Here is a 14,180-nt window from a genome sequence, read left to right on the forward strand (position 1 = left end):
TTTCTTGTAAAGGAAAAATTTGCAGGGCTATGGGAAAAGAGTGGAGGAGTAGGACTAATTGGATAGCTCTTTTAAAGAGCCGGCACAGGCATGATGGGCTGAATGGCTTCCTTCTGTACTATAAGGTTCAATGATTCTATAGAATGAGTGGTCGGTATTGGGCTTCAACTCGACACGTCATGCTGTGAAACCTAGGGTTCCCATGTATATGTGTGTGTGATGAGTTTGAACATACTACCCCATATATACGCAGACTTCACCGGGGTCACCAGAATGGCAATCCCTATTGTTCTATTCTGCTGACTGCATGGCCTCCTAATTATATGATGATCAAAGTAATGAGCAACAGGACATGGGTCATTCATACCATAACATTAATGTTCCAATCATGTCCCTTACTTTTCTAATTGACTTGGGGACTCCGGTTAAAATGGCGGGAAGACACTATAGGGCCGATTTTCGGATGGTCGAGTGGGTGCGTTGGGGGTGGGGGGGGCTCCTAAAATGGCGGAATTCCGGAGCTGGTTCGGAGTCTGGCTCAAACTCGCTGACTTCCGGGTTCCCCAGTGACGCGTTCGGGTGTGCGCGCAGCTCCCGCATGCGGGACTCCCACTGGCAATTAAAGCCGGTGGGATGCTATGTTACATAGTTATTTAGATTCTTGAGGTACTTGACAGACCTCATTGAGTGGAGATTTTGGCAGGGGTGCAATTTTGAAGGATCCTCAGCGTGTTTCCCGTGCTGTAGGAAACACTCCCAGTTGGAGCTGACGTGTTTCAGCCAGCAGCCAGTGGGAAATGCAAAGGATTATTTGACAGGTGAGGAGAAAACCTCATTTATTGCAGCAGGGCACTCTGTCGCTTCAGACAAAGTTGTGGCTGCAACACCTTTGTCTTTCCACTCAAAATTCCTAATTTATACCCTAAACTCTGCTGTGCAAACACATTTACCTTCTTTGCAGACCCCCTCAAACTCACAATGTCTGAGTGCCATAGCTGCATTCATCACTTCATCCGAGGACGAGCAACATCACCAGCCTCGCCAGGCACGCCGTCCACCTCCGTCACGTGGAGCTCCACAACACAGTGCTGCGCCACAGGCACCTGCAGAAAATAGTTGTGCAACTACACATACACCCACTATAGAGTGACCCAACGGGTGGCATCAAGTGGGGTTGCTCATGGTGAACCTCATGAAAGGGACTTATTATTTCAAGCCAGTCAAGAATGGCCAAAACGTGGCAGTAGTGGTGACAATAATAATATTTAAGGTGCCATTAAGAAAAATCAAATATAAATAAAAAATGTGACAAACCGTCAAACATCCTTGTGCATCCCTCTGTGCTCAGAAAACCTTCGCTTTACGCTTACAAGTACTCCTACGTGGTGTTTCCCCTGTGGCTGCAGCAGAGGTAGCGGCAGGCTGCTCTTGTTCATGCCCTGACTGATTAGATGCTTTGGGCCTATACCCTCTGGGTTTCAGTGCCCATGAGGGCCCCTCCAAAGACTGCTCCATCTGCACCTGTGCAGGGGCAGACTCGGCCACCTGGAGAGGAGGCAGCATTGCGGGTACTGATTGAGAGGGGGGCAACGGGTGAGACGTGGGGGCGCTTTGACTTCCATGTCCCCTTTCACCATCATCCCTCTCCTGGGCCAGAATCACATCACTCCTACCACCCTCCTGGACGACAGTTTGGAGGACATGTGTGAAGCCTTGCAAGGCCAGTGCCAGAGTATCTGCCTGCCTGTTTAAGGCGGCAAAAAGTTGCTCATCTTGAGTCCGAAAGGCCACTGACAGGGCCTCAATGGACTCATTGGTGAGCCATGCTTGAAGCTCGCTGGAGGCTAGCCTTCTCTCCATTGCAGACATTCCCGCACTTACCCGCGACACTATCTCAGAGATGCCCTCACGTCCCTGTGACAGTATCTCAGAGATTCCCTCCTGTACCTATGCCACTATTCCACTCATGCAGGAGTTGGACTCCTCCATCCTCTGCACGATTGTGGAGAGTGCGCGTGGCACCTGTTCCAGCACCTCGCAAATGTGCTGCTGCCCCTCGATCATTCTCCTTTTAAAGGATGGCCCCCAGGGTTCAGCATCTGTGTCCAGCTGAGCAGAGCCTGGAGAAGAGTGCTCCCACCGACGCGGACTCTCCACAGCTGCCCCTGCCACCAGTGTCTGCTCATGCTCACGTGTATGGTGACTCACCATGTGCGACCCCAACTGAGTGAGGACGGGGACCCACCGAGGTGTGTGTATCTGCGCTGGTGGATGGCTCGCTCAGATGTGACGGTGCCCCCTCAGAGGCCGGCAGGTCCTCTGAGGAATCACCCTCCGCCGTCACAGCAGTCGCTGAAGGCCCAGTAAGAGAACAGAAGGCAACATTAAGCATGATGACAGATGTTGAGGTGCTGAAGATGGCAAGGCATGTTAACATCATTTGCTATTGTGAGTGCTGAATGTTAAAGTTCTGTCACCAGCTGTTTGTTGGGTGGCAGTCTTGGCGACCCCGACGGACAGGCACTTGAGGGTGTGGCTTAGTTCAAGAGCCTCCTGCTCCGTGTCCGTGAGGACGACCAGATGTTGCGGCCCCCTCTGGTCTTCGCCCTATCCCGTGCATTCTGGGCTCTCTTCTCCTATAAGGAGAGAAAGTAGAGAGGTGTGAGTGAGTGATGGTGACGTGGCCAACCGCTGAATGCATTGGCTTGGGTGAGGCTGACTGTGAAAGAGATGCATCAGAGGGTGAGGATGAGACAGGGCCATGACATTGTATGAGGAGTTGAGTGGTAGTGGTGGGATGAGTACTGGGGAGGTGAGTTAGTGCAGGTAAGTTGAGGATGAGGTTTGAGTGGGTGTGAGGAGTGATATGGTAGAGTAGTGTTGGCAGTGCAGAAGGAGTTGTGGGGTGGGGGCGGTGATGTGGAAGATGAAGTGTAGGAGAATGAGTAAGTTTACTCACTTTGGCTGACTTAGTTAGGTCATTGAAGGGCTTCCTGCACTGGATCCATGTGCGGGAGACATTGCTGCTGCTGGTGACCTCCTCTGCCACCTCGAGCCAGGCCTTCTTGGTGACAGAGGCAGGCCACTTCCTCCCGTCCGCTGGGTAGAAAATATCCGTCCTCCTCCTCATCATCCAGTAGGACCTGGAGTGAGGCATCGGTAAATCTGGGAACAGCCTTTTCCCTGCTCTGCTCCATTCTATAATTTTGTTTCTTTGCTGCAGGAGCAGCATTGGAGGACTGCCCCTTTAAATAGGGCTCCTCCAGCTTACAGCCTATGATGCGGAAGCCATGGCAAGTGCTTCAATTTACCTGCGATCGCGTGGGGAATGGACGGATATTACTGGGCGGGTCACCCATGCGCTCAGTTGCCGCCCCGCTGCCATCCCGCCTCCCTGGTAATATCGGAGCCTATGAGCCCCAAAATCTACCAATGTGAACATTGACCTAGACCCTCCATAGTTCAACGTTCATATCCCTTAGGTGACTGTTGATTTAAAAGCTTTATTAGAATGGAATGACAAGCCTCTGATTAAGATTACCTATGATATGAGTAGTGTAAAGCAGTGTATTGATGCCATGTTACATGAAGGTGATTATTACCATATTTATGAAGCCTCGAGGTATGCATTAGGATTTACGGCATTAACAGGTGATATTGATGTTTGTTTTGATGGTAATGATCTGTATTCTGAGGGACTTATATCAAAGTCACTGTGAAGTTCATATTCAGAATCTTATGAATTGTTTTTGTGTACAATTTGCCTGTGTTACAACAGTTACTACACTTCAAAAGTACTTAATTGGCTGTGAAGAACTTTGGGATGTTCCAAGGATGTGAAAGGTGCTATATAAAAATATGTTTTTTTCTATAATACCATGTATATAATCTATGACTTTATGGATTAACATCAGGATTCCAAATGGTTACCCAGTCAAGGGGGGGAGGGGGCGGGTGCAGGGAAGATGTTGGGAACTACTGATTACATGATTTAAATGTTAATTGTATGAGTTGAGTGTTGATTGTTAGGAATTGCTAATTATACAAGATTTAATGTTAGTGTTAGGGTTAGGGTCAGTGGACTTGTTACACCTGGTGGTGACATATCCTTCACAAGATGATATAGACAGCTGATTAAGCAGAACTTTTAAAGTTATAAAAAATTCTTCTGCTTTGTGAAACCAGGCAGATGGAACAGAACAGCTACAAATAAAAGAAAATTACCACATCCAGAAGAGAGGAAAGGAAGAACTGCAGCCCAGCCAACAGAAGTAGCAAGAAGAAGGATGAGTAAAAGCTGATAGCCAATCTGCTAGTGTAATAATTCTGTCCAGGTTCGTCCCGAGCAGTTCTGTAACACAGGATTCTGTGCTCTACGGGCTGTTCCCGGGGACACACACCGAAACGGACATCAACTGCTGCTGGAAGACCATCAACTCGGTGAAAGACGCCCTTTGGTCTGCCCGAAACTTGCTGGTCTTCCAGTGCAAGGAGCTGTCCTCGACCGAGTGTTGCAGACTGGCACATTCCAAGGTCCAGGACTACGTGCTCAGGGACGCACTGAGGATGGGTGCGGCCGCCGCAAAGGATCTGTGGGGAAAGGCGACCGTTTAGAGCCTTCCCGCCATTGTATACCGAGGGGCTGCAATCAGGGAAAAACCCCCTCGGGCAGAATGTAAAATTCAAATTGATGTAATGAAACTGTAATGAATCTGAAATGAACCTGTAAAGAATCTGTAACGTACCTGTTATCAATAATCTATATTGAGTGTAATGCAATGAGGCACCCAAGAGTGTCATGAACTGTAATTATGTACAATGCATTCATTGAACTGTACTTGATTTAACCTGCAAATTGTATAATCTGTATTGTGTACGTTTGGAATGTGATATAACAACTGTATTGTATGTATTGCTGCAAATCTTATGAATAAAGAATATTTTTTGAAAAAAAAAGAGTATAATACTTTGTATGATGAATCAATGTTGATTAATCTATGATCGGGCTTATGCAAATATAATTAATTTTGTTTCCGTTTCCTCTGTTCTTGTAATCCCTATCTGTAGCCTTAATGGGGTGCCAACTCTACCTCGGGATAATTAACAGGTATTTGTTATAGCTGTATGGGATCTGAAAGTAGTAGAAATTTGGAGATAGGGTGGTGTGCCCTTTGTAAATTCCTCAGTCTTTCTTTGGGCTGTGATTTGTCTCTATCCCTGATTTTTCTTTGTGTATTTGTCCCTTCCTGACTTTTTCTCTTTCCAGTTGATCTCTCTCTGTCCCTGATGTATGGGGAGAGGAGGGGACAGAGTGGAGGGGGTGGAGGAGATGGGGGAATGGGAAAGGAGGATGCGGGCAGGAGAGACAAGATAGGTGGGAGGCCACTTAGTGGGAGGGAGTTCATGTTTGCTCCAGCCAGGCCAGATTTTCCATTCTTATTTCTCCTGGCCTGATTTTTGCCTCTGAGCTGAGGTTTGCTATTCAATGTGGGGTCAGGATTGAGAAAATTCTATCAGCTGCATTACCTTGAGCAGAAGTTTGTGTCAGCAAGCTCTTCAGAACAGCACAGAGATTAGCTGGATCTTTGTACTTTATCCTTCTCATCTCATTCAGTCACTCTGGTTGTGATTTCATGTTATGGTCTGCAATCTGTTAGATCTGTGGGGGTGGGGGGTGGGGGTGGGGGTGGAGAATCACAGATGATGGAGGGGGGAGCATCACAGAAACTTGTGTAACAGGAATGGAGTGGAACCTGTTGGAAGGATTACTGCTGGACATGGTATTACAGCGGGTTGAGTCATTCTGTATAGATGGGTGGAAATTTTGCCATGCTGGTTTGTGAGATAGCTGCTTTTGATTTCATTTTAAAGGAACAGTGAGTACTAAATTTATTATAACAGTTTTGAACAACAATCTATTTTTGCAACAAAATAATAGTTGAAGAAAACATTTTTGACCTAATTTTGAGTTCCTTGCTTAAAGCCTAAGACATTTCTGTGCTGCCACCCAATGTCTTTGTCCTGGAACTACATGCTGACTCTTACGGCCAAAAAGCAGTATCAATGATTGGCTTTGCAACTGACATTACTATAACAGGCACTGAACACTGTGAATGTTAATCACAGTACCACTTACAGGCGTAACAGGTACTGTGGATGGATTTGACACTTAAAATGAGGTTTCCCATTGACAAAGACTGACATAGGAGTATTCATTGCATTTTGAGCTGGAATATTACTGCTCTCATCATTTTAAATATGTAACATAGAAACTTTTTGATTTTATATTATTACTAGTTGATCTCCCATTAAATTGCACGCGTTGTCAATACCGAATACATTTTAGGTCAAGTGGATTTAGAGGAAGTAACTGAAGGAGGACAGAAGAGGAAGGGAGAGGAGGGGAAAGAGCGGAGTAGGGGAGGGGAGCAGGGATGAACAGGAGGGGAAGGGAGGATACAGGGGTCAAACAGGTAGTTCAAAGGGAAAAAGGTGGAAGACAGCACCATTTTAATATTCCCTTTCTTTCCTCCCCTCTCCCCTCTCCCCTCCTCCTTTTTGTCCCCTCTCCCTTCCTGTCACTCCCTCCCCTTTCTGTCCCTTTCCTCCCCATTCTCCTTCCTCCACACTCCCACTCTCCCCTCCCATGCACTGTACCTCCTATGACCTCTACCTCTACCCCTTCCCCTTCTACTGTTCCCTCTACTCCTCCTGTTCCCTCCTTTCCTTCTCCTCTAAAAGTTGAAATGTTGCTTGGTGTCAGATATAGAAAGAGGCAGGTGCATCAGGAGCCAGGGCCATGCCTAGGTGCAGCCAGTGGGGAAATATTGGGCTGTAAAGTCCCAGTATACATATATAATTAAATATTAATTTTTTTTAAAAAAATGAAAAGATAGTTATTCAAGAAGCAGGGAAGGGAAAGACCAGTGCCAGTTTGAGGAGGCAGGAATTCAATTTACCTATAAATTTTAAAGGGGAGAAAGGATTCTGAAAGGCACCAACAACCTATAAAGGGGGGAAATTAAATTGTAAATTTAAATGTTTAAAAAGATAAAATTTACAAGGAAAACATACCTGAACAGAAAACAAGATGGTGAGACATTTACCTAGGCAAAATTCATCATAAATTTGGACACAGGGATTTATAATGGGAGAAAGTTAACACAAAAACTGACAAAAATTTGACAACAGGAAGTCATGTTGTGCAGAAGGGAAGCATGTGTAGATGTAAGATTTTTAATAAAATGTAGGTATAGAAAGATAGATAATATCAAATATTGTATAATAATGACAGAATGAATGACTTTAAAATGGTGCCCTTATTATGTTGTGTGCTCTGGTCAAATTATTTCACACCCTTTAACCTCGCTTTCCCCTTAGACTGCACTTGATCTTGACTCTTCGTTTGCAATGTTTCAGGAGACCAAAGAATAGCATATTAATAATCTTATGTCTGCAGCACTTCCTCAGTTCCCTACAGTGGACCAAAGCCACTGACCCCACGCCTTCGCCCTTTGAGCCGCAAAAAGGGCTTGGGCAGCTTCACTTAATAACAGAACCTGCCATACATAGCACCAAAGCAGTCCTTTTCCCCGGCTCACTGACTAGTGACATGGTTCTTCTTCATCTCACCTCCCCCCACCACACATCAAAAGGAACCGTTGGTACCTTTTGCTCCCCACTGACTACTAAAAAAGTCCTACTCCCCACCTCCCACTGAGCAGCAAAACATCCCCTGCCTGACTCATCCCATCTCTATCCTCCTCTTCTGTTCCCCCAACACCACCTCTTCCCGTATCTATCATCTTACTCCTTTCCCCAATCCATTCTTCTTCTCTCATTCTCCTCTCTCCACCTCTTCCCCATCCCTCCTTTTCGTCTCCCCACCTCTCTCTGCTGCTCGTCTCCTCTCCCCCACCCTTTCCTTCTTCTCCCTCACCTCCTCTCCGTTCCCATCTGCCTCCTCCCCCAATATAGCTTGAGTTATCTACGGAAGTGCTTCATCTCTGTTTGATGTCACCTAAGCTGTGCAGTTGAGTTCAGAAAGTATAGAACTATGGAAAAAAATCCTATCATTAAATGGCATAACATTTCATTAGCTAGGGTAAATCAACCCATTCATCTCAGAAAAATGTATCGGTGATTTCCAATGTCAAATGCAAGTGTTACTGTGTGCTAACAGGAGTCGCTGTTGTAGCAGGGGCCAACATTATGACATTTGTCTACTTCTAATGGACTAACCATGACATTTCGGATGAGACATCAAACCGTGGCCCCATCTGCCCTCTTAGGTGAATGTAAAAGATCCCATGGTACAATTCCAAGAAGAGCAGGGGAGTTCTCCCGGTTTCCTGGCCAATATTTGTCCCTCAACCAACATCACTAAAAATAGATTACCTGGTCATCATCTCATTGCCGTTTGTGGTATCTTACTGTGCCCAAATTGGTTGCCGAATTCCCTACATTACAACAGTGACTACACTTCAAAAGTACTTAATTGGCTGTAAAGCGCTTTGGGACATCCTGAGGTCGTGAAAGGCGCTTTATTAAAAAAGTCCTTTGATTTCCTTTCCTTTTAGATGTACTAAAGGATCAGTTAATGCTGGGTTCAGTACATTAACTGCTTTATTCAGCAACCATCATTTTCATTTTATCTTCAATAATCTGGATAAAGTCTCTGAAGTAGTCTTTCACTTTATTTAACATAAAAGTACACTCTGTGGCATGTGTTCCCTATAGTATATAGGCTAATAAACTATGTGCATATTGTAAAACCTATTGATGCGGTGAAGGTGGGTTATGGAATCTTCATATCGTCACTGGTATTGGATGGAGGCACCAAGTGCCAGCAAAGCACACTAATGACAAGAAAAAAGATCTGAAAACCCAAGGCAAGATTCTATTTAACATTCAACTGTAAGTAAGTAAGCATATCTCACAAAACTGAAGCAGTGATAATTTGTCATGACTAATTAATAATTTTATTTCTAAAGGCACAAAACAGTGCAACTGGACAATTAAACAAATAAAACGTGAATGAAGTGGCAGATAAACAAGCATTGCTATTGTCCACAATTAAATGAAGCAAATGGAAACAAGAGAATTATACTGCAATGGGTGCTCTGTGCGTATTAATGATCTATAATATTTCACTGTTTAAATTAACATTTTATGCCCTACAGGAAAGTCAGTGCAAATTTTAATTAGGTAAATTATGACATTGAGAGTTATAATATGAAACTGTGCCTTGACCAGAATTGGAGAACTCAACAAATTAGTAGATCCGTGACTCCATAAACGCGTAAAACAAACACGTTTGTATCAATTTCCTCTCTCCCCTACTTGAATGGAAGCATTAATCAATTTAAAGTAAACGGGATAATCTCTGTTAAAATAGCAGAAAGAGAAATTTGAGACGAGAGTATTAATCATTTATATTATAGCACTTACAGCCATTTCTGAGCTAAGATTTTTTTAAACAACAGAATTTTCGCTCAGGAAACCCACCTGATAATAGTTATAGTTGGGATAAGAAGTGGTGTTTGTATTAGGACAACCTGTCAGTGGATCCAAGTGGGAGTTAGGAGGGCAGCACTGCAAGACAGCTAGAAAAAGAAAACACTGGTCAGTAAAATTTGTAAAAAATTAATGTGACAGCTTTCATAAGGGCCTAACATTAACGGATGAAATTTTAAAAGTTCATTTTTTTTTACAGCTTTTTTCAGCTTATAATAAAAAAAGTTTGGGTTTGCAAGGTAATTGTCAAACAATTTGTAAGACACTTAGAAAAACATAGCACTGACACAATAATATTCACATGTAAATGTAGGGAATTTCTCAAATTGGATACATTTGGAGCATCAGTAAACTGGAACAGAACACCAGGAAAATATCTGAGGAATTTGTCCATGACAGCAAAAGCTAAACTTGCAGAATTAGAAATTGGCATTCTGGTGGGAGAGGTCACTAACAAGTTATAACATGTATATGATTACACATGGCAACACAGACACTATATAAGAAAATTATGCATTATATGGTGCCATATATCTATTGCTCAAAATGTGCATTTGTTGTAGAGAGTAAATTAAGAAGTCAGTTATTGTACTAGCCTCTAAACAGCTAATCATAATATTTCTGTCTTGGGATCAACGAACTGAAGAATTTTTTAAGGGGCAACATTTTCATAAGGAAGTATCCATTAAGTCTAACTTTCATCTTGGGGGGAGGAATCAGCCAGAATAGATGTGCCTCATTTTTGTCATGAAAACATTCATGTAAGTGATGCAATGACACGTTTTGGCAAAATTTGTCAGGTGTAACAAATGGGAATATTTTTTCATGTTGACTCTCTTTAAACTTGTGTATGCAATGCAAGAACTATAGGATGTTGATGTATGAAAGAACTTTAAAATTCATGTCTAGTGGTCTTACAAGGGGAGATTTTCTACCTTTGGCACAGCAGTAGCATATGCATGCCAACCACTCAAATAAGCGACCTAGTGTCAGAAAATGAGCAGACCAAGGCAGTCGGACAGTAGCAAATGTGGATCTTATAATCCAACAGGAGGAGGTAGAGAGCCACCAGCATTCCCAGAGTCATGCAGGGACATCCAGCAGCTCGGTAGGATACTGCCTTCTATCTAGGGTAGAATCTATAAGAAGCACTAAATTAGGCAGTAGGATACATTCTCCATACACAGTTACAAAAGGGAAGCACTAGGATAAGAGACACTGACATGTGCCAAACAATATTGTACTAATATATCTTTGGAATCAGATTTGAACTTATGTAAAGAGCTTATTTGTACTAGGCTACATTTTTACAGAAGTTGAATGGATGTGCATGCATATTGGTGAGATGAAATATAGGGTCATGATATCACTTAGATTTGGTGCATCAGTTCATTGGCAACATGATGCAGAAATGCTTGTGCTGGGATTACTTCAAAGTTTAAGTGAAATGACATTCCAGTTAGTATCGAATTTGTTTTCCTTGCAGCTCCAGTGGAGTTGGAAATTGCTTAGCCTTTGCTCATTTTCACCATCTTCTTCTGGTTCTTCTTGACCCTCCTCTTGCACCGATTGCATGGTGACCTCTCCTGATAGCATAATTGTGCAGCAAATAACACATTACTATCATTTTTAACATGTTTTCAGACTTATCCAGGTAGCAGAATCTTTAGGGGTGATTTTAACCCTGCACACCCGGCGGGAACCAGGCGGACGATTAAAATCGCTGTAGAGGACATACCATTCCGTTACTACCGGCTGCCATTTTAACCACTCAGTCGGCTGAGACACCTGCTAGAGACATGCTGGAGCCTCATAAACACGTGTAAATTGGGGTTCTATGACGTAATTAGGACTCCAACGCTGTTTTAACGTGAAATCACGGAAATCCCGCCCAGTGCCCAACCTGCCAGTAGAACCTAGCAGGATTGGTCTCTCAGAGCCACTGAAGCACTATTTAAAGGAGCACGCACCTGCAGGTAATTGCATCACAAGATCTGTATGGCATTGTGCTGTTTTGATTGCCAGAAGATTTTACAGCTTCTAGATTGTTTCTTTCTCACACTTTTTGCCATACTTACCCTCAGTAAGTTCTATTTACTTATCATGGGTGCTATTAATCTCCTAAACTAGTTTTGATCAGCTAAAGGGGTCGGAGGGGAATTTCCCAGATTTTTTTCCCCCAAAATTGGCCTGGGTTTTTTATCTAGCTTTTCATCTCCCCCAGGAGGTCACATGGTTTTGGGTGGGGTGGGGAGTGTGTGTGTGTACACAGATACATACATACATACATGATAAGCTGGAGAGACCAGAGGGTCGTTTTCTGTCCGTCATTGTTCGTATGTTCATATTATTGCCAGTTTCATTGGATGAAGGAACAATGGGAGAAAGAGGAGCAGCAGCAGCCTCAGCAAACATTGGCTGGGCCTATTAGAAGACTGTAGGTGAGGTGGGTTGCTCGTAGGAGGCCATAGCCAGCACACAAGATTTACAAGCAGTTTCTTGGATCTATCTAAGGCACAGTGTATCAGCAGGCTGCAACAGACCTCTACAGCTTCATGCAACATGACCTGCAGCATGCTGGACCAGGAAGCCGTGAACTGACAGTAGCTCTAAAAGTCACCACAGGCCTTAACTTCTTTGCCACTGGTTGCTTCCTGTCTGCTCAGGGGACATTTCACACATCTCCCTGTCTGTAGTACACAGCTGCATTAAGCAGGTCATCAATGCCCTGCTTACCAGGGCTAACCAGTACATCCCTTCCCATTGACCTCAACAGTTAACACGCGAGACCTCAGGGATTTGCAGCAGCAGCTTGCTTCCCTCTCAGCCAGCAGCATTCATGAACAGGAAGGGCTACCACTTCATTAATGTCCAGCTAGTCTCTGATCACTGAAACAGAATCAGTCTGTGCAAGCTATCTAGCCAGTTGTCACAATGCTTTTATCCTATACACTCAATCATCCCCCCCCCTCCCCCAATATTAGACACTTCCACCAACGTGACAGGGTGGCTGTTGAGGGACAAGGGCTACCCCACTACATAACACCCCTCAGCAACCTACCGCAGCTGAACAACAAAGGAGTAATAAAATCCATGGTACTACCAGGATGATTATTGAGTACTGCATTGGGGTGCAGTAGCAGAGGTTTGGAACTTAAGAAATAGGAGCAGGAGTAGGCCATACAGCTCCTTGAACCTGCTCTGCCATTCAATAAGATCATGGCTGATCGTCTACCTCAATTCCACTTTCTCACCCTATCCCCATATCCCTTGAGTCCCTTGGTGTTCAAAAATCTATCGATCACAGTTTTGAATATACTCAACGACTGAGCATCCACAGCCCTCCGGGGTAGAGAATTTCAAAGAGTCGCAACCCTCTGACTGAAGAAATATTTCCTCATCTAAGTCCTAAATGGCCGACCCCTTATCTTGAGACAATGACCCCTAGTTGTAGACTCTCCGGCTAGGGGAAACAGTCTCTCAGCATCTACCCTGTCAAGCTCTCTAAGAATTTAATACGTTTCAATGAGATCAACTCTTCTTCTAAACTCCACAGAATATAGGCCCATTCTACTCAATCTCTCCTCATAGGACATCCCTTTCATCCCAGGAATCAATCTAGTGAACCTTCGTTGCACCCCCTCTAAGGCAAGTATATCCTTCTTTAGGTAAGGAGACTAAAACTCTATACAATACTCCAGGTGTGGTCTCAGCAGGCCTCCTTACTCTTATACTCCAATCCCCTTGTAATAAAGGCTAACATACCATTTGCCTTCCTAATTGCTTGCTGTACCTGCATGTTAACTTTTTGTGATTTGTGTGCAAGGACACCCAAATCCCCCTGAATACCAACATTTACTCGTCTCTCACCTTTTAAAAAAAATATATTCTGCTTTTCTAATCTTCCTACCAAAGTGGATAATTTCACATTTCCCCACATTATACTCAATCTGTCACCTATATACCTTTGCAGTCTCTTTGCGGCCTCCTCACAGCTTACTTTCCCACCTAGCTTAGTATCACCAGCAAACTTGGATACATTACACTCGGTCCCTTCATCTAAGTCATTAATATAGATTGTAAATAGCTAAGGCCCAAGCACTGATCCTTGAGGCAGCCCACTAGTTACAACCTGCCAACCCGAAAATGACCCATTTATTCCTACTCTCTTTTTCTCTGTCAGCCAATTACCCCCAATCCCATGAGCCCTAATCTTGTGTAACCACCTCTTGTAGCACCTTATCGAATGCCTTTTGAAAATCCAAATATACTATATCCATTGGTTCCCCCTTATCTACCCTGCAAGTTATACCCCAAAAAACTCTAATAGATTTGTCAAACACGATTTCCCTTTCATAAAACCATGTTGACTCTGCCTAATCATATTATGATTTTTTAAGTGTCCTGTAACCACGTCCTCAATAATAGATTCTAGCATTTTCCCTACTACTTATGTCAGACTAACTGGCCTATAGTTCTCTATTTTCTCTCTCCCTCCTTTCTTGAATAACGAGGTTACATTTGCTATTTTCCAATCCACGGGGACCTTTTCTAGAATCTAGGGAACTCCGGAAGATCAAAACCAATGCATTAACTACCTCTGCAGCCATCTCTTTTTTATAAAACCCTAGGATATAGGCCATCAGGTCCAGCAGATTTGTTGG

General features: G+C 43.8%; 1 protein-coding gene across 1 annotated transcript in view; it reads right to left on the reverse strand.

The window, feature by feature from the left end:
• The window catches only part of hsf5 (heat shock transcription factor family member 5), a 66,088-nt gene that overhangs the window by 21,466 nt on the left and 30,442 nt on the right, over window positions 1-14,180 (reverse strand). The window contains exon 7 of the mRNA XM_068007887.1: window positions 9,508-9,605. Coding sequence (XP_067863988.1) covers window positions 9,508-9,605 — 98 coding nt within the window. The remainder of the gene's footprint in view (window positions 1-9,507; window positions 9,606-14,180) is intronic.

Source organism: Heptranchias perlo, chromosome 28 (assembly GCF_035084215.1).
Source record: "Heptranchias perlo isolate sHepPer1 chromosome 28, sHepPer1.hap1, whole genome shotgun sequence".
NCBI lineage: Eukaryota > Metazoa > Chordata > Chondrichthyes > Hexanchiformes > Hexanchidae > Heptranchias > Heptranchias perlo.